Consider the following 26,046-nt stretch of genomic DNA (forward strand, 5'->3'; position numbering starts at 1 on the left):
ACCCGAATTCCCAAGAATCGACCCGAGTTGCACTCTAATTTCATTCCCATAATTTTTTCCCAAGATCAAAACAGCCCCACTTAAAATTTTTCCATAGGCTAGTGCATCTCACAACTCATCGCCATTGAAGCAAGGCCTGTGCAGAACCTGCTAGAGTATTAAACGAGTGAGATGAGATGTAGTTAGATCATAAATATTAGATGAGAGATCATAAGTTTCCTTTTCTATTCTACCTACCTGTCATCTCACTCTCATCTAATACTTAAGATCTAACAGTCTGATCTCATCAGATCTGGTCTACCCTAATAATAGAACCTACTGAGTTGAAAATACTGGCATTAAGGAAGCTTGATTTGGAACTTACACCCCTGTATTTCAAACTTTTGTATAGGCTCAATCTCATTGGCAAACAATGCATTACCATTATGACGACACTGCAGCAAAATCCAGTTCAAATATATTGGCCTCCTTGGATGCCACCAAAATTAGACCTCATTTGCAAATAAGGTTATTTTAATTTAATTTAATTTGCAAATGGGATAGTAAGGCCTCATTGGAAGCCATTAACTATGTAATTTCTAAACAATCATAACTATTATTTGCAACAAGAATCAAGCCATAAGCAACACATGTCCTGATTCAAAGCAGTTGTTATTAGATCAATACACACCTTCTGGACTAGAAAAGTTGAACTTCAGCGCCTTAGGTTCTCATCATTTAGGATTTACATTGACCATAAACTGCATAAGTAAAGCACTAAAACAACCATTTGAAAGATATTGTAGGCTGTTCTGTAAACACTATATTTCTAATTGATATGGAAGCACACATTATGCCTAAACTCAACTTTTGGGAGCCTTCACTGCCTCATACACAGCTGAAAAATCATGGTCCCCCAGCCCCAAGCTTCTAGCCTTCTTAAATGCCTATGTAAAAACATGGGTTTCAATCACTAAGACGTGTGTGTGTGTGTGTGTGTGTGTGTGTGTGTGTGTGTGAGAGAGAGAGAGAGAGAGACTAAACTCACCTCATTGGCGGCCGCAGCAACGGGCATTGACACTGCATTTTCATCTCCAAGAGCAAGAGCCAACCTCATGTCCTTCTGCTGATGCTTAAGAGGGAAAGCTGGGGGGAAACTACTCTGGATCATTGCGGGCCCTTTTTGCTTGAACATTGGATTTGCAATGCCGCCCAGTTCCTACCACAGAGATCCATGCATATAGTAACTATCACATGCTGAAAATGTTAGGACCGTCCGATAGAACTTTGTTGGAAATTTATGGTGCAGTGTCCTACCACTATATCGAGAAGCGTCTGCTGGCTCAATCCACTTCTGTCGGCCAAAACAAGTCCTTCAGAGAATGCATTCATCATACTGCATAAGACCAACAATTACTCTTTAGTAAACAAAATTTGAGTGACCAAGATTCAAGAAGCACTCTAAAGATTGTGTAGTGAGAGGGTTGAGAATTCTAATTCTCACTTCTTTCTCAAAAATAATTGCAGATGTTTTGTTTCTTCTCTTATTTTGAACAATAACCAGAAGCCATAAATTACGCCTTCGAGTGTCATGTGAAACGGTACAAACACTAACCTGCGGTTAAAGCTAAGAGATGATCCTATAGAAAGACACTAAGGGCAAGTCTAAAATTTGCCGAATGCAGAGTTGAACAGGTGTGTGTACTTTTAAGCATTCACTGATGGAAGAAAGAAAGACAACTAACATGAACAAACCAAAAGAAAAGTGGGTAAAAGCTCTAAAAAGAAATAAATAAAGTTATAGAGGGAGGAACATTTAAGAGAATGATGTGCGAAGATGAGGGCAAAGTGGGGACAACCAGTTCTAACCTATAAACAAAGTTATAAAGAGGGAGGAACAGACAGGAGGATGAAGTGGGAACATCGAAGGAAGAGTTCACAAAGCAGTTAATTAAGGAGTTAAACTCCGAAGGAATATGACAATCTGAAGAAGATGAAGCCTCCCTTAAAGCTGTGATTTAACTGGACTTAGTTTTATTTAATTTTACAATAAAATATGGTCAAATATTCATGCAACTGTGTGATGGGTCAACTCAATGTGATGCAAATGGAAAATATTTAGTGAGATGAAGTTTTTATTTTTATTTCTTAGGCTGCACTTGGCATCATACGGCATGTCAGGCACACCGAAGGATTGAGCCAGGTCAAGCCAGTGTTATCTCTGTGCACATCATAGCTATGCAATGGTATTCTTAGCCTGCACCATCCACCATTGCGTGAACTCAATAAGATAGGGTTGTATTCTCATTTCACCTTAAGTGATTAAATCTTTTTTTTTTTTTTTTCGTTTTTGGTCTCTGTTTCCTAGTCACACTTCTAGTGTTCCAAGAAATACATGTCACGTTATTCTCCAATTCCATTGTGGCCGTATCTAGAGAAATTAAGATTTCACGTTCACCTTCCGCAAAACTCAAGGTACCTTTTACGTTTTATCCGTATTTTACCTGCCCATAATCATGTTAACAACAAGTTTCATTTTTGCTCCATTCCCAACCTGCCCCAAAAAGAAAGACTTCTTGCCAAGGACATTAAAGGCAGGAGTTATTTCCTCATACAATGCCTGCATTTACAATCAAGAAGGAAAATGTGATAAACAATAAGAGGCAAATTTATATTTTTAAAGCCCATAACATGCATTGAAAACATTAGCAGCAGCAAATGTTAAAGTAACAAGTCTATACCATTGCCGTGTTATAGAATAAAAAAATTAAAGATTTCTAAATTTTCTATGCTGAGATTCTGGCATGGAAGGATTCAGAACTAGGAAAATCCAGGAGTCCACCCTTGCATGATGATAGGGGCAGTGTGATTACAGAATTTCAAGGTTTCCATTGAGTGAGGTAACATGTAAGAGGGTATTTCTATTTGAAACTTAGGCGGATAAGATCAATAAAGAATGTAAAGGACATATGCAAATAACTCAAGAGGGTTAGCACTTCATTAATTAGATGCAAGCGGATATATGGTTGTTAACTTTCATTTATCATTAAAAAAACAGATATATGGTTGCATAATCTAGCATATGTGCCGGTTCTGAATTAAGCATTCAATCCCACATGTTAAATCACTATAATCATGAACTTCTCGCTTAATAGTGCTGAACTGCTGATTGTTAGGAAATTAAGTTGTTGAAGCATGCAAGGGTTTTACAAATGGCCACGTGACAGACCATTTCCAAATATAATTTCTATTTACTTGTAAGAGTTATAGTCTATTGCTAGTGTTGATTAGTGCATTAACACCCTGTTTGGATTGCAGGAATTTTCTCGGAAGGCTTCGAAAAGAAAAACTTTTCCAAAATTCCAGGCTTTTCCATTGTTTGATTACATATGTAAACAAGTGCCTCGAGCCACCGCAGTTCATTTTTCATCTACAAGGGCCTTTGATTTATAATAGTATCCCTGAAATTTACCATTTTTCTATAAATTGTGGGAACAAAAAATTTTGCCTAGGAAATTTTTTCTCAAGAAACATTTTTTTCTGAAATCCAAATAGGGCCCAATGGAAACAGAATAACTTTGTGTATTTAAAACCACGGTAAAACTAATTCCAACTTTACGTACACAAATTAACTCACCTTCTCGCCAGCAGCGAGAATGACCAGCTGTCCATCTTCAGCAGGCTTTTTGCTACCTGAGACTGGAGCTTCAAGGAAATACCCACCCTTTTTTGTAATTGCCTGCACAAGTTAGGACATTACAAGTCTGAGCACTAAATTACCAAACCGATTTTACTCTTATTGAAGTCAACTCATTCGAAATGTAAATTGCAAGGATAATAACAAATATGAAATATCCGAACAGTAAAAGACTATTAAACAATCCACACCTGGCAAATCAAATGATTAATTAAACAAATGAATATGATTCGCAGAGGAAGCCACATAATATACAACACATGATGTACATGTTGATTTTAAATGTAAAATATTTTATTTTTTACATCAGCTGATCAATACCAGTTGAGACAGCAGAACTTGTCAAATACAGGATTCTAAATTCTATATGGCTCCGTTACACTAAAAGCAATGATAGAAACATCGGAATTATTGTAAAATATGCAAAACAGAAAATGGGTCATAGCTAACCAGTAGATAATAAATAGTAAAACATGTTATTCCCCCAAAAGTTTAGCAAGCAGGCATTATTAGCTTCAGAAGAATCCCATTTTTTGTGAATAAATTAGGCACTGGAAAACCATAACAATGACTTAAAGTTTCTGAGCTGTATATAGACAGGCGGTTCCCCTGCAGCGCAGCGGTTAGGAGCATTCAAATCTGAGCTTTTAAGCTATGATTTTATTCTTTTGGAAGTCAACTCATTTGAAATGTAAATTACAAGGATACTAACAAATATTGAAACAATCATAAACTATTAAACAATCCACGCTTAACAAATCTGATGATTAAACAAATGAAGGGGATTTGCAGAAGGAACCACATAATCCATAACATATGATATACAAGTTAATTTTAAAGATTAGCTTTATTCAGTTTCATAAAATAATAAACTTAGCTTTGTTTAATATCTGAATCATTGGAACTCTTCCATACCATGTTCTAAATTCTTTGGCTCCATTACACAAACCAATGATATAAGCTTCTGAATTCTTATGATAGATATAAACAGAAAATGAGTCATAGCGAACCATTAGATAATAAATATTAAAACAAAGAATGATAATTCAACCAAATGTTTATCAAACAGACATAGCTTCAGAAGAACCCTGTTTATGATGACTGGAAACCATAACAATGATATACAGTTTTAAGTGCTGCATACAGACATGCAGTTGACTTAAACTTTTTTAATCGATAATTTTCTTGATAAATGTGATTTTCCGGATCACTGTGTTTCCATGTATCTTCTCCCCTTCGCTATCACTTGGCACATTTGGAAAAAAAGAAATGATCGTATTTTTGAAGAAAAAACAAAGTTGATGGGAAGGATTATCACAAAAATTAAGGTCGATATCGTTGTGTGGGCAAGGCAACGTAATTTATTATCCTCCTATAGTAAAAGATAAATCTGGCGCCAGGAAAAAAGTTATTTTCGAAAAGGGAATGGAGATCAAGTATGCTCCTAGATGGCTCCCCCCTCCACCAGGTAAGGTAAAGATCAACTTTGATGGAAGTTCAAATGGAAAAACGAGAAAGGAGGCGGTAGGTGGGATCTTCCGGGATGATAAAGGAAACACGATTCAGTAAAAAAACAAGGTCATCCAAATATACTATCGAAGTAATAGTACTCGATGCCTTCTTGATGAAAATTAAATGGTCACATGCAGTTCTTGATGTCTTCTTGATGCAAATTGAATTGTTATATGCACTTCATCGGAAACCACACTAAGAAAAAGAAGTGTTAAGTCGATGAAACCATGCTCATACCGACTGTTTCAAAACATAAATGAACTTTTGGAATCTGCACACCTTTCCTTGTCCCCTTGAGGATAAAAAACCAGAGGTAAAGTCACACACACACACGCACGCGCGAGCACGCACACACCTCTAACTGATGCAAAGGGCGCGCACGCACGCGCGCGCGCACACACACACACACACACACATATCTCTAACTGATGCAGAGGCCAAGAACATGTGGCAGTAACAGACAGAAGAACCCTTACCGTGTTTAGCTTCATGACAGGAAAGAATGTCTACTGCTAATAAGTGTCACTCAACTGCGTCAAGCATTTTTCCACTAGGCATGTCTTGTATCTATCAATGGTACCATCTCGTTCGTACTTCATAGCATAGACCCACTTGCATCCCTACTATATGATGTCCCTTAGGTAAGTCAACTATATCCGAACTTCCCTATTTCTTAAATGGTGTCATTTCTTCAACCACAACCTCATTCCTATTACGATGAGTGAGGGTATCTGCAAGCCTGGTAGGAATAAAAACATCGGAAATAGAAGCAAGATCTGCTTGAAAGAAGGAGACAATGAACTATAAGAAATATAGTGATTAATGGGATACTGAGTACAAGCTTCCATTTCTATAGGGACTGGTAAGTGAGAGGAATCTGATGGAGGAATAGAAGAAATATATGGTGAATCAGATGATCGAAGTTGCTCTTTGGATTGGTCAATTTGCTAGATCGAGTGTAAACCTACAAAGACTTGTCAGCGAGAACTTGCGGAACCTGATGTCATTCTGCGATTTTTCAACAATAACAGAGAGAGGTATGGTATTCTCCGAAGTAGTAGGTGCAACGGGGTCACCCAAAGAATTAAAAATATAGAATGTTTCCAAAGAAAGTGACGTCTTTGGATACAAATTGCTTTGAGCGATAGGATTGAAATATCTGTATGCTTTATGAGTTATCGAGTATCCTAGTAAGACACATTTAACAGATCAGGGATCTATCTTGTTTCTCGTGGGACCCAAAAACATGAATGAAGCAAATACAATTGAAGATCTTTGGTGTAAGAGAATAACAGACTATCAGGTTTGAGCAGTTTAAGAGGATAATTTCCCTAGGTCAAGAGTAAACATCCAATTAATCGTATAGGAAGCAGTCAAAAGTGATTTATTCCAATAGATTTTGGAACCTCTATCACGATGAGAAGGGTTTGAATATCTTCCAGGAGATGATGATTTTTTTTTTGTAGCCACACCATTTTTTTTGTAATGTCTAGGAACAGGAAAGTTCAGTTTATATACCATTTCCGAGCAGGTACTTCTTCAAACCATAGTATGGATATTCACATCATTAATCGGATCGAAAAATGAATTTTATCATCAAACTGAGCCTATACTATTTCACGAAATAACTTGACTATACATATGACTTCATCATGATGTTTCATCAAATGTATCCCAATAACACGAGAATAGTCATGAATAAAATATAAATTAAAGAACCGAGAAGCAAACATTAAAGCAGCAGGACCCCACACATGTGAATGAACTAAGGAAAATAGTGTAGAACTTTTATCGTTACTAAGAGGATAAAAAAAAAAGGGCGGCCCAGTGCACGAGGCTCCCGCCATTGCGGGGTCTGGGGAGGGCTAGATGTGCGTAGCCTTACCCCTGCTTTGCAGAGAGGCTGCTTCCGTGATTCGAACCTGTGACCACCAGGTCACAATGGAGCAACTTTACCATTGTGCCAAGGCTCGCCCTCATCGTTACTAAGAGGATAATTAGTTTTAAAAAGCTTAGAAAATTGACATTTCTCATAACCTAACTTTGACTCACTATTTAAAGCAAATTTATTAGGAAATAAAAAATTAGAAGAATTTAACGAAATATGTCATAGGTGACAATGCAACAAATACACCTAAATAGTATGATCAACAGAATGATGGATTTGGGACAGATATTCTTCGTATCTATCAAATATAGCCTGTAATCCTCACACCCACCACAAATCGCCTTCTTCGTTTTTAGGTCCTACAAGATGCAATAAGAAGGATAAAAAGGAATGTGACAATTCAATTGTTCTGTGAGATTACTAATCAATGTCAAATGAGAAGGAAAAGTTTGAACATGAACAATAGAGAACAATGACATTGAAGGGGGTAGTTAATAGATCCCTTTCCCAAAGGACTCAAAAGGATAACTCAGCAAGAATAATCCCACAGAAAAGGGAAGTTAACTATCACAGTTACCCACATATGGTTCATAGATCCTGAATCAATGATCTAGGATGTAGAAGAATGTGACTAGGATGGAAGCATGATTAGCAGAGGCATGTGCAGATGTACTTGACGACTCGTTAGTGGGAAAGGTGCTAAAGATGAGACCCTCATTCATCTTTCCAGAGGACTTGAACATGTTGGAGTTCTAGATATGGATTTCAACTAGTGAGGAACTCAAAGATCCTATGATGTTTCGTTTCCTTATGTCTTTGATAGTGGGGCTATGGGCTGATAGTCATGAAGTTCCTCCCACTTTTGCCTGAGGCCTAAGCGCTCTTCTATAGATGAAAAAACCTTGTTGCATATTTGAAATATCCCTACACAACTGGTAGATCTAAGCTAGATCCACTCACTCAGATTAGGTTCTGGCTACAAAATACCATATTTCTTCCGGTCTTCAAGAAAAGAAGACTTCTAATATTGGGCTCCATCGAATGTAGAAGGTTTCCACTTTCCCAATCTTTATAGGATGGATCTTCCTCATTTGGTTCTATAGCTTCTATGAGTAAATAAACCAGCCTCTTCCAACTACCAATAAGAATTCTAGCAGATTGTGCATGTTGGACTCAAAATTTTAAAACAAGGGCAAATTCGTAAATCCCTTATTAAAATAAGAAGAGAGAAAAAAGGGGTAGTTATACGTCATGTTATTCCTAAAAGTAAAAGGGATAAATGTATAAGTTAAAATACTTTAATTCAAAAGAGGAAAAGAGAGCCCAAAACTAAGGGAAAAGAAATCCCTAAATTTAAGGGGAAAAGATAACTCTCGCGGAAAGAGAAATAAGTCACCCATATTTCAAAAAGGGAGGTTACGAAACTCCCCACAAAAGGGGAAGTGATAGTGGAATCTCGGATAAGGGATGAGATGGCACCCACAACGGCTCCAAAAAGAGAAAGTGAGGATCGTGAAATTAAAGATAAGGGATGAGTTGGCAATAACCAACTAGTCTAAGTAATCTCTATAAATAGAAGAAATATCCCTTTAGGATGGGATCCAATCCTAGCCAGAAAAAGCTAAGCAAAGAGGATCGGATCTGGACGAGAGGAGAAAAAGCTACGTGAAGAAAAGAAGGAGAAATAAAGGTGAGAAGAGATTACTAGCTAACAGTGCTTTCCTTCTTTTCTTTTTCTTCTTTGCAGGCTTCTCCCAAAAAGTTCCAGAAAAAAGATAAGAAGACCTTTCTCCTTCGGGAGAAAGAAGAAAATCCCTTTAGAATCTCTTCCAAAGACTTTCTGAAGGTCCCTTTAGGATCTCTTCTCAGAGACTCCCTAAAGGAAGAAGACCTTTCTCTTCCGAGAGAAAGATGATAAAGATAGCAGTTTCCCCCAAAAGATAAAACACAGTGGTTTCCCAAAAGAAAGAAGAAAATCCCTTTAGAATCTCTTCCAGAGACTTTCTAAAGGTCCCTTTAGGATCTCTTCTCAGAGACTCCCTAAGGCTCTGTTCACTTGTTTTCCAGAGAAAGGAAAAGAAAATGTTTCCCGAGAATCTGACGTGGCATTAGGAAAAGAAATCCAGGGAATCTGTGCAGGAAAAGGTTTCCCTGGACTGTTTCTGGACTGTTCACTTGTGCAGGAAAAGGTTTCCAGGGAAACTGTTTGCCCTTCTTTTTGCACTAGTTTCCCAGGGAAACGAAATCCGTGTGTTTTTGGTCGAAAATGAAATCCCTAAAGAAGGGGGGGGGGGGGGGGGGAATGGGCTTTTCCATGTCATTTTTTTGACTTATTGCAGAAATTCCACATATGTAATTCTATTTTCCCTGGAAAGCAAGTGAACACCAGAATTCTGTCGTGTCAAGGTCTTGTCAAGAAAAAAAGAGGTTTTCCAGGATTTGTTTTCTAGGGAACGCAAGTGAACAGAGCCTAAAGGGAGAAGACCTTTCTCTTCTGGGAGAAAGATGATAAAGACGGTGGTTTCCCCCAAAAGATAAAAAAAATGTGGTTTCCCCAAAAGAAAGAAGACCTTTCTCCTTCAGGAGAAACAAGAAAATCCTTTTAGAATCCCTTCCAGAGACTTTCTAAAGGTCTATTTACGATCTCTTCTCAGAGACTCCCTAAAAGGAGAAGACCTTTCTCTTCCGGAAGAAAGATGATAAAGACGGCGGTTTCACCCAAAAGATAAATATGGTGGTTCCCCCAGAAGAAAGAAGACCTTTCTCCTTCGGGAGAAAGAAGAAATCCCTTTAGAATCTCTTTTCAAAAACTCTCTAAAGGTCCCATTAGGATCTCTTCTTAGAGACTCCCTAAAGGGAGAAGACCTTTCTCTTTAGGAAGAAAGACGATAAAGACAGCGGTTCCCCCTGAAGAAAGAAGACCTTTCTCCTTTGGGAGAAAGAAGAAAATCCTTTTAGAATCTCTTTCCAGAGCCTCTCTAAAGGTCCCTTTAGGATCTCTTCTTAGAGACTCACTAAAGGGAGAAGACCTTTCTCTTCTAGGAGAAAGATGATAAAGACAGTGGTTCCCCCAAAAGAAAGAAAACCTTTCTTTCTCCTTCGGGAGAAAGAAGAAAATCCCTTTAGAATCCCTTTCCAGAGACTCTGTAAAGGTCCCTTTAGGATCTCTTCCCAGAGACTCCCTAAAGAGAGAAGACCTTTCTTCTACATGAGAAGGATGATAAAGATGACGGCTCCCCAAAGGAAAGATGAAGAAAGTTTGGGGAATTTAAGAAAGTTACCAGGACAAAGAAATTCCACCAGAAAGAATCTGTTAACAAAAAATCAGATCTTTCTAGCGGATAATCAACAAAAGTTGTATTTAGATAGGGAACCTCTTGATGGATAATCAGAGGTGTTTTTTTCTTCAAGAAATGTAATTAAAGGCCAATAGAGCTGAAAGTGTACGATCCCTACCAAAATTAATAAAACCTCTTTTCACAAGAGAGAAATTTGATCCCAATTTATTTTATGTGTGTGATTCTCTTTTTCATGCATGTGAAATTTCTTGCGAACAGTGCACACTCCAAATAATTTCTTTAATTGAGTTTAACCTTAGCTATCATCGATTTTGGGTAATTAACTTTAGAAACACTGTTTGATCCTTCTTCCATAGCAACAAAAGGATATCTCATCCAAAGATAAGGTAGTAGCATGGGACAAAGTGAAAACACACCTCAGATTTTCTCCATGCAATATATGTTATTCATTGCCCATCATCATCTTCGACTCTTGGAAGAAGAAAACCCTAGAAATATGATCTGAGGGTTCTTATATAGACCTAGATAAGAACCCGCTTTGATACCATGTTATAAATATGAGGAATACAGCTAGAGAGGAGAGAAATAGGGATGAAAGATGAGAAGAAAACAAAAAAGATGCACAGATGGACAAGAGAAGGTGACTAAAACAAAGGGAAAGAGAACTGTTCACGTGGGCTCACTCCCAACCCCACGAAATTATTTATAATAAGTCATGACTAATTACAAAAAAGGCATTAGTGATGGGCCCTATCTATGGTACACATTAAGTCACTTTGAGTAACGTAATCATGACTTTGACATTTTGTATAGTGGGCCCTATCCTATACTTCAGAAGCCAAAACTGAAAGCTGACTCTAGTTCTGCATTGCCATTAGCCCTATCACCCCAGAACGATGGATGAGTTTTGTACCAATACAAACAACCAAGTCATCATGCACCAAAAGTAACATGCAATTTATACCTCACTGATCCGTGATGAAGTATCCGCATCCACTGTTGACATGTCAATATAGCCTTTTCCATTGCATATTTGCTCAAGCACACCATCTTTGTCAAAAACCACCTGAACATTACCAAAAGGATATGTTACAATTAGAGTGAAAAAATGACGAATGAATAATAAAAATCAATGCTTGATTTGCTAACCGAGAGAGCAGCAGAAGGATCCGACAACATTCCTATGGTATACTTGCACTTCTTGATTACTTCTGCAGGGGTTTCTCCGACAGAAGCACCGTGCTCCAAAAGCTCTTCGCACTGCAACCATAAGAGTTGTTGTTTAATCAAAGCTTATTACCACATAAAGCAGAACTCTGAACAAAGAAATAGCATTGTATGATAGTGGTGATAACGCAATCATATGTCTTATAAAAAAGTTTAACTTTGCATCCATGATGGCTTTTTCCTTTTGAATCAGCCAATATATTTACTAATGAAGCAGAACCATACAAAGAGAAAACAAGATGAGCATAAAGATCCCAATCATAACAGTATTACAGTCCACACCATAATTTGCAAGGTTGTATGCTTCTACGTTGGTTTCATCTTGGATGTTTGATACTCTTCCCACCTGGCAGAGGGAAACTTTTTTTTTTTTAATTGAATCCTAGCAGAGGGAAAATACTGATGGATATGCTAGAATTTTGTCTGCAGATACCAAGGTAGAGGAACTCCTTTTATTAGTCAGCCGACGATGTTCAAGGAGTCCTCTTTGATCAATATAGTCAACTCTGGAAGCCTATAGATACATGTTACATCATCCACAAGGCGAGCAGCTCGACCCTGTTTATCATCACGGTCCCTCTTAAGCATGAGAAAGATGTGGCATTTATTGCTGGTAACTCCATCAGTTTGCCCAGGCCTAAAAGCAATTTTTTGGCCACAAAGGGTTTAGAGCTACCATCAAAGTTCAGTTTTAGAAAGCACTCAAAACGAGGTTTGCCCCCCTGAATGGGAGCCCGGTTGGCTATTTTAGAAGTGTTACGTTGAGGCAAGAAGATCATCTTTGGCATTTTCTTTTCAATATTACGGGAGAAGCATTGAGCAAGATGTTTCGTAGTGCAAGTAAAATGGGTCTTAATGAAGATTTCTCTACATGGATTCTTCTAAATGGGTGAAGAATCCATGTTAAAAACGTCTTGTGGATTCCTTGAACCCTCTACCAATCTTGAACCCTACACCTCATGTCAACAACACACATCTTGGATTCCAATACTTCAAGATTCTCTAAGACACTTCTAGATCTCTTTTATCTTTTTTTTCTTCTTAATACGACGACTACAATTACCACATGTTTTGAGTTTTACCTATCCTAATAGTAAGTTTCATAAATTACCATTCCAAAAAAAATAGTAAGCTTCTTAAATGGAAATAAAATATTATATGTACTTAACCTATTAAAATTTTCAAATTATTACTTATGTGGAAAGTGTTCCTGAGCTATAGCTCAAAAACACATGTGGCCTGGCCCCACATTTTGGGGGATCCATGCTTTTTTCTTTTTGAATTTTGAAGAAATTTCATTGGTGTTAGAATAAGCCCAGTAGGGGCATTATAGTCATTGTATCTATTTCTATCTCTTAATATATAAATACTATAGTGAGGGGGAGCTAGCCCTAACTCACTTTTCTCTTTCTCTCTATTCTCTCTCACAACATGGTATCAGAGCCCTAGAGTTTCTGATCCCTAGGGAAACCCCGTAGCCTCCATCTTCTCCGCCTCTCCGAAAACCCTAACTCTTATCATCTCCCCCACCTAACCCTAACCATAACCCTAATCCTAACCCTAACCCTTCAAAACCCACCCTTCACCACCACCCATCTTTGAAGAAACCCAAAACCTAGAACTTCTAAAACAAAACCTTGAAGACAAGACGAGACGAGATGAACTGAGTTTCATGTGTTAAATTTGTCTCCTGAAGACGAGACGAGACGAGACGAACTGAGTTTCATGTGTCAAATTTGTCTCCTGAAGACGAGACGAGACGAACACAACCCAATTTTCTCCTTTAGTTTTATGTGTTAAATTTGTCTTCTTTGTTTTCATCTCCCGCATCTTCCTAGCTTCTCTATGGGCTCATCTCTGCACCTCTTCTTCACTCGTGCGATCGTCCTATGAGTCCCTCTGTTGATTAGTTGGTTTTATCCTTCGTCGTCTCCACTTCTACTAGTCGTAGACGTTGGTGTTGGTCTCCCTATTGTCGACATTTGTTGTCCTGATGGATCTTCTCGTTATTGTTGCTCCCTCTATTGGCATGACTACTAAGGTCCGTGCTTCAACAACACCCTCGGCCCCTTCTTCGTCTTCGTCTTCTACCTTGGCACCTGTAAACAACTCTTACCCACAATTGACTACTGCCAAACTTGATGGGCCCAACTACTACCAAACTGGAGCACATCATCTCACTCATTTTTGTAACATATATTCTGACTGGATGCGATTACGCCGTGGTGATTTGTCGCTCGAGGTTCACTATGGCCAGTTTGTATCTCTACGTGAGCAGCTTGATGTGTTCTTGCCTCTTACATCGGATGTCACTGTTCTTCATTGACAACGGGAATAGATATGTGTAGTTCACTACCTTGATACCCTAGGCCCTGAGTTTACTCATCTGCGTCATCAGATCCTTGGGTCAGGCACTGTCCCTTCACTATTTGAGGCCTATAATCGTGCACAACAGTGTCTTGGTGAGTCTCCGTCGCGCTTCCATGCTGATAGCTCTGCACTCGCCGCTTATACGACTGGTAGTCGGCCTATTCGGGGCGGTGGCCCCTTTCCACGAGGCCATGGACGTGGCCGTGGTGGTGGCCGCGTTGGCCAAGGCCGCCCCTACTGTACACATTGTCAGCGTGATGGCCACCAGATTGAGACTTGCTACACTCTCCATCCTGATTTTCGATTGTCTCGCTTAACTCATCTCTCGACGGCCAGCTCCTCCGAGGCGCCTCTTCCACCATCTAGTACTGTCGTTGCACCTGCCGATGATGCCTTTACCTTCACCAGGACAGATTATGAGGAATTACAGTGCCTTCGTCAGAGTACTCGTGCTCCCACTGCAGTTTTTACTCAGCCAGGTAGTTCACCCACGACTTTACTCTATAGCTCTGGGTCCTGGATTATTGACTCGGGAGCCTCCAATCACATAACTGGTAACTCATCTCAGCTCTCATCCTTTCGCTCTTTTTCCTCTGACTATCAGACCATTACTCTAGTTGATGGGTCTACTACGCCCATCACTGGTATTGGTACTGTGTGTCCTTCCCCTAGTATCTCATTATCTTCTGTATTCTGTGTTCCTAAATCTCTTTTCAGTCTACTTTCTGTTAGTCAATTAACAAAAAACCTTCAGTGCTCAATCTCATTCTACCCTTCGTATTATTTGTTTCAGGATCTTTCGATTGGGAAGACGATTGGTTCGAGTCGTGAGGTAGATGGCCTTTATCGTCTTGATTGCAGACCTACTTCGACTGTTTTGCATAGCTCTGTGGACGTCTTTCAATGGCATTGTCGTCTTGGACATCCTTCCCTTCAGAGGATCCAGCAAACGTCATTAGTTCCTGCTTCTGTGTCTTCATTCCAGTGCGAATCCTGTAAACTCGGGAAGCACCACAAGGTGTCTTTTCCTTCCCGAGTCGTTAGTCAAGTTGATAGTCCTTTTCAGTTAGTTCATTCCGATGTCTGGGGACCTTCTAAGATCGTGTCAAAAACTGGATTCAAGTATTTCATAGTATTTATTGATGATTATTCTCGTATGACTTTGGTGTATTTGCTCAAGGACCGTTCTCAGGTTTTTTCAGCTTTTTAATCTTTTCATGCTGAAATAAAAACTCAATTTCATTGCAATATTAAATGTCTTCGTACTTATAATGCTCGAGAGTTCTTCTCGACCACTCATGGGTTTCAGGATTATCTTTCCTCTCATGGGATTCTTCATCAATCCTCTTGTGCCTACACTTCGCAGCAGAATGGTGTAGCCGAGAGAAAACTGCGCTATTTACTCGAGGTCACTCGTACCAAAATGTTTCAGATGCGAGTTCCTAAGTCATTTTGGGGCGATGCGGTTTTAACTTCATGCTTTCTTGCGAATCGCCTTCCATCATCTGTCCTTCGTGGCTCCTCCCCCTTCCAGGTCTTGTATCCTAAACAAGACCCTTTTTCCCTCACACCTCGTGTTTTTTGGTGTGTCTGCTTTGTTCATCTCTTGGGTCCAGGTCGCGACAAACTTGATCCACGGTCAGAACGGTGTGTTTTCCTGGGTTACTCTAGAACTCAGAAAGGCTACCATTGTTATAGTCCTCGTCTTCATCGGTGGTTTGTATCCGCCAACGTTACCTTCTTTGAGTCTGAATCCTTCTTCCACTCTCCATCTTTGCCTAGTTCGGCCCCTCTGGAACCCGAAGTGCCTATATCTCTTCCTATATTTCCTGAGTCAGTTCCTCTACCGACCTCTTTACCATCTGTACCTCCAAGTCAGCCTATTGTTGTTCAAGATGGCGATTCAATCCCTATAGCAAATCCACCACTAGTAACAAAGCATTATCATAGGCGGCAACGCAAAGATGGGCCTCCAACAACTCCACGCAAACCATCATCTTCACAGGCAGAGATCCCGGTTCCATCTACACAGGTTTCTTATATCCCTTCTCCTGTCGTTCTCAGTAACTCACCTATTGCCTCTCGTACTCGTTCTCATTCTACTGCTCACCCTATTTCTAATTTTATCTCTTATGATCGTCTCACTCCTACTTTTAAAAGTTTTGCTTCCTCTTTGTCTTTTGTTGTGTTACCATAGTCGTTACAGGAGGCTCTTGATCACCCAGGTTGGCGTGCTGCCATAGACCTTGAAATAGGTGCTCTACACTCGAACCATACATGGGATCTGGTTCCCCTTCCCTCTGGTGCTAAACCAGTTGGCTGTCGATGGGTATTCTCTATCAAATACTTGTCATATGGTACTGTTGAGAGACAGAAAACCTGTCTTGTGGTTAAAGGATATACTCAGACGTTTGGAGTTGATTACCATGAAACTTTCTCTCCAGTGGCAAAGATTCCTTCTGTTCGCGTTATTCTGTCACTTGCAGTTAATCATGGTTGGCATCTTTATCAATTAGATGTGAAAAATGCCTTCTTACATGGCGACCTTCATGAAGAGGTTTAGATGGAGCAACCTCCAGGGTATGTTGCTCAGGGGAAGATGTCCTCTGCTGTATGTCGCCTTAGGAAATCTTTGTATGGCTTGAAACAGTCTCCACGAGCATGGTTTGGCAGATTCAGTGAGGCTGTTATGCAGTTTGGTTTGAGACAGTGCGTTGTAGATCATTCGGTTTTTAGTTATCAGTCCTCAGAAGGGTGCGTTCTATTGATCGTGTATGTTGACGATATCATCATCATAGGTAGTAATTAAGGTGGAATATTCCTGCAAAGAGAATTTGCTACAAAAGACTTGGGACGCCTTAGATATTTTCTTGGGATAGAGGTTGCATACTCCTCTCGTGGTTTGTCCCTATCACAGAGAAAGTATGTTTTGGATTTGTTGGAGGAGACACGGAATCTTGGCGTAAAACCTATGTCTGCACCTATGGATCCCAATACAAAACTAGTTCCAGAAGTAGGAGATTTGTTGGAGGACCCTGGCAGGTATAGAAGACTGGTGGGCAAGCTCATATATCTCACTGTTACTCACCCTGATATATCTTATGCAGTGGGGATAGTCAGCCAGTATATGAGCTCCCCACGTACCTCACACTGGAGTGCAGTGATTCAGATTCTTAAATACCTGAAAGGTGCACCAGGAAAGGGCCCATTATTCAAAAGACGCGGTCATATGAGAATTGAGGGGTTCTCTGATGCTGATTGGGCTGGATCTCCTACAGACAGGAGATCAACTACTGGGTATTGTACCTTTATAGGAGGTAACCTGATGTCATGGAAAAGCAAGAAGCAGGAAGTCATTGCAAAGTCGAGTGCTGAAGCAGAATACAGAGCGATGGCGCACACAAGCACAGAACTTATATGGTTGAGATCACTTTTGTCTGAGATCGGCATTGTATCTTCTCCACCGTCACAGTTGTACTGTGACAACAAGGCTGCCATCTATATTGCAACAAATCCAGTCTTCCATGAACGAACAAAGCACATCAAAGTCGATTGTCATTTCATCCGTCAGAGGATTCAGAAAGGGGAGATATGTACTGTGTTTACTCGTTCCGCAGAACAGTTAGCTGATATGTTTACAAAGCCATTGAATAAAGCAAAGTTGAATGATATCTGTAACAAGCTAGGAATGTATAATTTATACATTCCAGCTTGAGGGGGAGTGTTAGAATAAGCCCAGTAGGGGCATTATAGTCATTGTATCTATTTCTATCTCTTAATATATAAATACTATAGTGAGGGGGAGCTAGCCCTAACTCACTTTTCTCTTTTCTCTATTCTCTCTCACAATTGGGAAGGACCATGGCGCCGTGACTGAGGTGGTAAAACTACACCAACGCAAAACAAGAAGAAGAAGAAATAAGAAGAGAAAGGGCAAAATAATATGAAAACATCAAAAAAATCGAGGCAATTGATTAAATAACTGTAAAGACTCATGTAGAACCCCAAACCAGCAAAGATGATCCGCCTCATTGTTAACCAATCGATAAACATGCTGATGTCTCGCATTTCAACCATGTTCAAGATTTCTTTAATGGCATCATCAAATCTCCAAGGGTATGGGATACCGTCTCTAATCCACTGTATCATGTTATGCAAATCCCCTTCTACGATGAGTGAATCAAGAGAATCCCAGTCCACAAATCAGATCCCTCTTGACAGATCCTGAATCTCCACCTCATTGAAGTCACACATTCCAATCAATCTAGAATAGGCCAAAATATTCTCGACTTCAGAACTGTGAATGACACCACCAATTCTGACCAGTCCTAGATACCCTAAGAAGGGGGAGCCCATCTGTGAGAAAGATGTTCAGTCCAAATCCAACTCGATCCAATCTCCCACGAAAGGCAAATGGTAGAATCAAGCATCCCTCTAAACAAGAACTAATGCCCATTGCACAACCGAGTAAAGACATATTTTTGCATGGATCGAACACCTTTTGGCACCCCTTTAAAAATCCTTCTATTTCTTTCCCTCCACAAAGGCCAGAGCAAAGCAAAAAGAAATAGAGTCTAAAGAGTGCAACCCCTAGCAGGGAAAGGCACAACGACCAAAGTGTCAAATAGGTCAGTAATGTGACCAAAGAGAACCCAACTAACACCAAACAATCTAAGCAATAAAGTTTATATATTTTAACAAAAACGTGATGAATATATAAATGATCGACAGTTTCCTCCTACCTAAGACACATGGCACAATTGTTGATAATAATTGTCCCTCGATTACTAAGATGATCAATCGTAAGAATCTTATCCAAACATGCACTACCGCAGAAAGCAATATCCCTTTGCAGAGCGGACACCCTACAATCCCTCCTAGCAGGAGACATGTCAAAATTTGGGGCAAGATAACAATTGAAAGATCGCACTGAAATGTTTGTCTTCCTAATCCATGCCTTCTAATACAGGTGGAATTCAATCCAGCCATGAAAAAAGAAACCATATCAATTTCCCAATCGAAGGAAGAAGAATCTATGAAAAAGAAAATCCCAATCAACTTTCCCACTATGGCAATTGAAAGAGGACGCCACACTAGTATCCTCATCCGCAACAATACAAAATAGCAAAAGAAAATCCATAAAAAGGACTTCTGTCTGCATTAAGATTTTGTTAAAGGATGGTCCTTGGCAAGATTAACACACTTGATATAATGAAAAAGAAGGGCCTCCTTATTAGCTAATATTAGTACAATGTGTAAACAAAAAGAGTGATTCATCACCCTGGTGACTAATGTGCGTTAGCACATGTGGGGAGAGCTGGCTGAGAGGAAATTCAATTTTCAGTTTGCAGTGTGAGGGTATTTTAGTAATTTCTTAGCATAGTGATATTAATATATAAGCCACTGATATTAATAAATAAGCCACATATTAGGGTTACACAGAGTGAAGTGTTTGGCACAGTTCTTGGCCGGGAGGAAAGAAAAAGAGAGTTTTGTAACCCTAATCGAAATAGTGAAACTCTATTCTTCCATGGCTCTTTCAACTCTCCACAATCAGTTATGAAATCTGTGTTTCATTCATGCTATTTGAAACTCTTGATCCGTAACTTTTACATCTGAATTGTTAATTTTTTCCTGGGTACATCTAAATCCTATATGTGATCGTGTTAAAATCAGTCAATTCAGTTTGTTAATCATTTATTTACTTTGTTAGATCTAAACCAATTTATTATATAGCTCATTGTATACAACCAGATCGATCATAGGTTCAAGACCTACAAAATTTTCTTGACTTTCTTTCCCTTTCAATATTGGTCCTACATTAGAGTGTAAATGGACCATATTTGTGCATGGGGCCCCCTGCTGTAATTTTTTGTATTCTGTTTTATTTTAATTTCTTTTCTACAATAAATGTCAACAAGAGGTCCGCATGTTTCAGAGGGATTTTCCGGTAGAAAGCTTGTACTTCTTCCCTTCCAAAGGATCCAGATCACCATGGGCACAAAATCACACACCTGCTATTTGAGATAAAAATACATGCACATAACGATGGCAAAAGTCGATAGCAGATATTACAAAATGTGGATGTTCATTGAAATTCTAAAACATTTCTAACATAAATATCTTTTTTTTTTTGTAGGGATCATGCACAAGATGCTTCTCTGTCACTTCAATATTCATCACCCTACAAGATTTGCTCAAAAAGATCAACTCAACAGATTTCCCAAGCATTCTCCTTTCCAGATTGCATTTATTGCTCAAATTCCATTTCCTTAGCTATTTTCTCAAATGTAGTCTATTAGCTGCAGCGGCTCCATTATTACCCCTGATGAGCCCTCTCCTTATTTTAATTATCCTTTCATTATATACAACCTCCCTTATTTTCCTAGACATTCTGATTGTAAAATGGAGGTATACACAGGTTTGTCTGTTTCAAGGTCCACTACCCTAATCGCTTTCTTGTCTATCATTATTTTCCATACCTTTATCTGCACTCACTGTTTTCATCATGAGAACCAGTTGATCAGATGTCAGTCAGGATTTGTCATCCTGAATACTCTTATATTTCTTGTGCATCTTTCTTAAGATTTGCTAACGACAATTATTGTTTCCTGGTTTGGCATTATCGATAATTCGATACTTTTCACTGGTCCGAGTACCATCAGTGCTTCACTTTAAACATTCTCTCCTTCAACATTAGTGAGATTATTTTCTTGTTCTTAATTATACGTCTCTCCCAGAGTTTCTAATGTGACCAAAAAAATACGTAGGACGAACTAACCTAGTTATTAATTTACGATGCTACTAGCCATTATGTTTTTTTTTTTTGGAATGGTAGCAGCTTTCATTAATAAGAAAGGGGAGACTGAGAAGGTCCATCCAAACAAAAACAAAGAACAGAAAATAAAAGAAATGAAAAGGCGAAAATACAACCAGACAACGCCTCCTATGGGGGCAAAAAATCAAACAGTTGTAAATCCTGCCAGTTAACTCTTCCCTAGCTAGTCTATCTTCCATTTGCTGATCTTCTGACATGTACAAAGGTAGTAGAGGAGCCTTCCACTCTATCTCTGATCTCATCAAACAGATGAGCAAACCTCCACGGAGGGACCAGAGAACCTTTGAGCCATCTTATCAAGTTGAGGGAGTCGCCCTCCACTATCAAACTGTCTAAGCTATTTTTCTTCATAGAGAATCCCTTGATGCGCAGCCTTAACCTCCACCTCACTAGCATCCGCTACCCCAAGCATCCGCTACCCCAATCAGTCCTGAAAAAGCCCAAGAGACTTACCCCATTGAATCTCTCAGAACACCCCCAATACTAGCCATTATGTTCTGCCCAATACTATTGGAAACAGCCCACCAACTTTCTGAATTTGGCTTCAAGCTGTACCCTTTGAGGCCCAAGTGAAGAATTACCAGAGATGAACCTAGTCTGTCTATTTGAAGTTTAGATACAATTCTAGCTGGATCCTTCATCATTGAGAGTACAAATGAAGCGCACATTGGATATCGGTGATGCTGTGGTTGATCGATTACTTAATCAGTAGAAAAATGCGGTCGTGGTTGGTCAGCTCTATTTAAATAAAGATGTCCAGTGTAATGTTTCTTTCAAGTGTTAATACCATGTGGCAGAGATATTTGTGTTGAACAATGATGCACAAACTTACCAAATCAAATAGGAAGTGGCCCAGATGCATACAAAGAATAGACCAGTCCCCGAGTCTCTTTGAAAATAACCTAATGAAACTACTCATGCATACTTGTATAATCACACTAGAGAAAGATCTTTCCAAACTCTGGATGACCTAAAACCAGGATATAAGTTCACCAAGTTACAAATCCTTGCAATGATAAGAACTCCCAACAAAGCCTTATGCCACTTCTTTGAAAGCCATCAGTAGGTAGTGAATGTAATTAGGTTTATGACCCCAAAACTGCACAAATGTGCTATTGCTGATGCCAATGTTGCTTGAGGTAGTTTTACAAACCTTACAACTCAAAGGAGTGACAGGAAATGAAACAGCACAAGCTGGCCTGTTCCCTTTTAATGCAAAAAAGAGATGAACACATTCTATCGACACTCTTCCAAAATTTATGTGAGCTTCTTTGGTAGCTAATCCTGTAAGGAATCCTTGAAAAGATAATACTCTCAGCTGAATCCACCATTTTGCCTTCCATTTTGTGCATATAGAAGACCGATCAATAGATGTTTGCTGCCCGTGGAGAATGATACATGTATTAGCTCAACATCTATCTATGAAACCATATTTAGGATCACACAGAAATTGAGGAAAGCTTCCATATACTTTCCACCTAAGCTAATCTTAGAGTTCTCTAAGTTTTTTAAGAAATTTCTGGATATGTCAAGCCTTGACTATATCAACACGTTGAGTTGCGCAGCAGAAATTATCAAACATTTACGAGAGATGAGAGTTTTTCTACAGTGAATTAAGAGATCACAAAACAGTGTCACTCATTACTATTTACTTTTGTGAAACAACCAATTACACCAAAAGCTTAAGCTGTTGGAGAAGGTGTTATTAAATCTTTTATTCTTTAACACTCCCCCTCACATGTGGCTCCTCTCTTTTAGGATTGGCCTACACATGGCACATGTGGCCCCTCTTTTGGGTTTGGCCATTGCATGTGGATTTTTACTATCAAGGAGGTTTGAACTCAGGACCTTTGGCTCTGATTTTTTTTTTTTTTTTTTTTTTTTTTGAATGATAGGACCTTTGGCTCTGATACCATGTGAAACAACTAATTACTCCAAAAGCTTAAGCTGTTGGAGAAGGTGTTATTAAATCTTTTTTCTTTAACAACTTTTACTAAACAAACAGATGTGTGCCTTCTCTACAGTCACTTAGAAAACTAAGACGTCCTTGGTAAGCTGGGCATCAAGTAGGAAGGAATTCTGAGGATACTCCTTTGACATCATATTATGGAAATGTAGCGAAACTTTAGTGGGAAGAGCCTCCAAGCAGAAACTTAAGGTCCAATGGGATCCTTTTTAGACACTAGTGTGCCCTTTCAGTCAATTTTATACAGATAAGTTAGATACATGTTAATGTATACATAATAATAAATGTCATGCTTTCTTAATCTATGAGATGTTGTTATTGCTTAATATTTCATGCTTATGATGCATGTTACGAAACTTGGGTACTTGGATAATTTAATCGAGTAATTAACTTATGATCATCGAAAGGTTGGTCTGCTATTCACAGAGCAAGAGCAATCCTGTTGAGCAGGATGACGCCTATCATGTGCAGGTGATAAGCTACCCTAATTCCTTGGGAGATTTCATGTGCAGGTGATAAGCTATCCTAATTCCTTGGGAGATTAGGAAGAATGTATGCATGTTCATATGCAAGGATGAGATATCTGATGAGTCAGATAACCCCTCGATGAGGACAGATTCTAAGTGGTGTAATTAGGAGATGGTACACCTAGCTCAAAATTGTTTTAAGCCTCTTTCATGCTTACAATTTCAACCAAAAAAAAGAAAAGAAGAGGAGAGACGAACACAGAAACTGTGGGATTTTGCACCTTCTCACTCCAACTTTTGACTTAGAAAGAGAATTAGAAAAAATGAGAATCCTAACTATGGCAGAAGGAAAGTAAAAAGAACTTGTTTTGGTCTAAATATCTTCATCTCAAAAGCCCATTTAAAAACAATCCGAAAACAAAAAAAGGAAATACAGTGCTGATTTTTCATATCAACGAATCAAATAAAACCCTCAACAAAGGCATATATTGTCCAATACAGAAAACAGAAACAATTGGAAACAGAGTATCAAATCGCGAAATGAATCCAAATAAAAATGTATAAAAAAAAAATACTAAAATCAAAGAAAACAAAAGTCCAACAGTGTTACGTGCCCAATTGGCTGTAACGCAAATAAAGATAGAAAAAGATGAGGGGATGGTTGATTCGAGGCAACCGGACCTCTTAGCGGTTCAAATCGAGAGGAACCATGACTCTCCTAAACAAAGTCTCCTTTGTTTGTAGTAAATTTATCTTCTCCCTACTTTCATTAAAACACCAAGCTTAAATACAAGCGTAAAGGTAGTTTTAGATCATTACCCCACTAACCCACTTACAACATAACACATAGACAACAACTAACCCCCCTTAAACACATGCACATATCAAACAGATTATGAAAATGTAACAAAATGGGTATCCATAGATTTTGGTGAAAGAATCAGGATCACCATCTTTCACTCATATATTCCACCCAACTTCTTATGAAACTTCATAGATAAATAAAAAGAATACATATAAGATAATAAAGAATCTATAAAACCATGAAGATAATCATCTGACACAGAACAATCTACTTATCATAAGAACATGGGAAGAAAAGGAGGGTTATTTTAGAGTACCTTGGAAAGAGTTCTGTTCCATACAGTGACTTTGAAACCGTTACAAAGTAGGTTGAGAGCCATTGCCTTTCCCATTATGCCTAACCCTAAGAAACCCACCTCCATTTTTGCAAATCCTAAAACACACCACAATCAACTAACCACTAAACCTTTTCTTCTTCTTCTATTGATTCTCTTCTCTGCTCTTTGATGAAGAAATTGAATAAATAATTTCAAAGAGCAAGTGGAGATTATTATTATAGGATTATTACAGTAAATAGTAAATATTTTACGATTTCTAATGGCATTATCTATCTGTCCAATCCCCTAAAAGATAAACAAACATAAAAAAAATGAAGTGGTCTATGTCTTCCACGTCACATTCTTTTCTTTTCTTTTCACAAACTCTCGCTCGCTGATCCAATAGAAATACTCCACGTGGCAGTTAAGGGATACAAACTAGGATGTGGGGCCCATCACTTTGTTTTAATCTAGGCAGTTTCGACTGTTGATCTTTGTAGGCTCATTTTTTTTCAATGGAAAATATATTTTTTTCCAATAAGAAAATTTTCCTTGCTTTTCAATGAAAACAGCATGCCCATTGGAACTGGAATTTTATTTTCTACGAAATATTTTTTCATCAAAGATATTATTTTACATAATTTTCTTTTTCCGTAGATTCAAACACCGATTTCCAGAATCAGGAATCGGAATCGACATCATATTTTGATTCCTATTTCAATTTTCCTTTTAAACAGAATGAAAAAAATAATAATAACTTGAAAAAAATTAATAAGAATCCAATCTGGTGGAGGAGGAAAAAAAATACCACCGCTTGGGCAGATTCCGGCCTCCCCCATTTCAATTTTGCCCCTTTGATTCTTTTCTTTTCTTTTTTTAACCAGACGCCCTTCGATTAATTTGAGGCGTCCATTTGATAGGCCTTGCTTTGGATCTCCCCCATAAAATTACACCAATCATGCAAATCTAACATTTAATAATTTCTACTTTTTGTGGTTATATTGAATCATTGCTTAGCTATATGCATGGTTTCAAATTTTGGTTTCGGAATGCGTCTTAGTCCTCACCAAAACTGAAATTTCAGCCGAAATCCAACGAAACCATTAAAAATAATATTTTATTTCATTCCTTATTTCGGCTGAAATGATTGAAATTTCAGTCATTTCGACCGAATTTTCGGAAAAATATTAAATAATTAAAAAAAATCAAGATTTTTCGTTGAATTTCCTTAAATTTCGGAAAAAACAAAATTTTGACTGAAATTCGATCGAAATCATGTAACGTTTCGGGTATTGCCGATTTTGGTTTCGGGGTTGAGCGTCGGTCGAAATTTAAAACCATGGCTATATGTCAATTTTAACCATCTATGTTTAATGACAAAAGGGCACATAATTAGATGCTAATATGGGATGATTGGTGTGGTCCTAGGCCACAGGATCCAAATCGAGGCCTCTCAATTGTACTGGCTCATATCAAATGTGGAACCCACTATGCCACCGTAGTCGTAGTCCACTAAACATACCTTTGAGCATGTTCTCATGGTGCATCCTCATTTATCTAGGTTGTACGAAAAATATGTTAAAAGAAAGGGAGATGAAAAATGTGCCCCTTTTAATCACTTAGGGACACCCAGCTGCATTGTACGTGGCAATCAGACCACTTCATTCCTTCAAATCTGAAGT

At 38.7% G+C, this 26,046-nt stretch overlaps 1 protein-coding gene across 1 annotated transcript; it reads right to left on the bottom strand.

The window, feature by feature from the left end:
• Positions 1 to 611: 611 nt before the first annotated feature.
• GLYR1 (glyoxylate reductase 1) lies at positions 612 to 24,642 on the bottom strand. Its single transcript, XM_077372832.1, has 8 exons — positions 24,365 to 24,642; positions 11,525 to 11,635; positions 11,340 to 11,441; positions 3,617 to 3,718; positions 2,484 to 2,599; positions 1,297 to 1,375; positions 1,028 to 1,198; positions 612 to 926 (listed from the first exon to the last, which is right to left on the bottom strand). Exons 1-8 carry the CDS (start codon positions 24,467 to 24,469, stop codon positions 843 to 845), a joined length of 870 nt encoding a protein of 289 aa, XP_077228947.1. The 5' UTR covers positions 24,470 to 24,642; the 3' UTR covers positions 612 to 842.
• Positions 24,643 to 26,046: the final 1,404 nt, after the last annotated feature.

This window comes from Tasmannia lanceolata, unplaced genomic scaffold, assembly GCF_043159265.1.
Source record: "Tasmannia lanceolata isolate RefF3 unplaced genomic scaffold, GAP_Taslan_0.1 ptg000037l, whole genome shotgun sequence".
Lineage (NCBI taxonomy): Eukaryota > Viridiplantae > Streptophyta > Magnoliopsida > Canellales > Winteraceae > Tasmannia > Tasmannia lanceolata.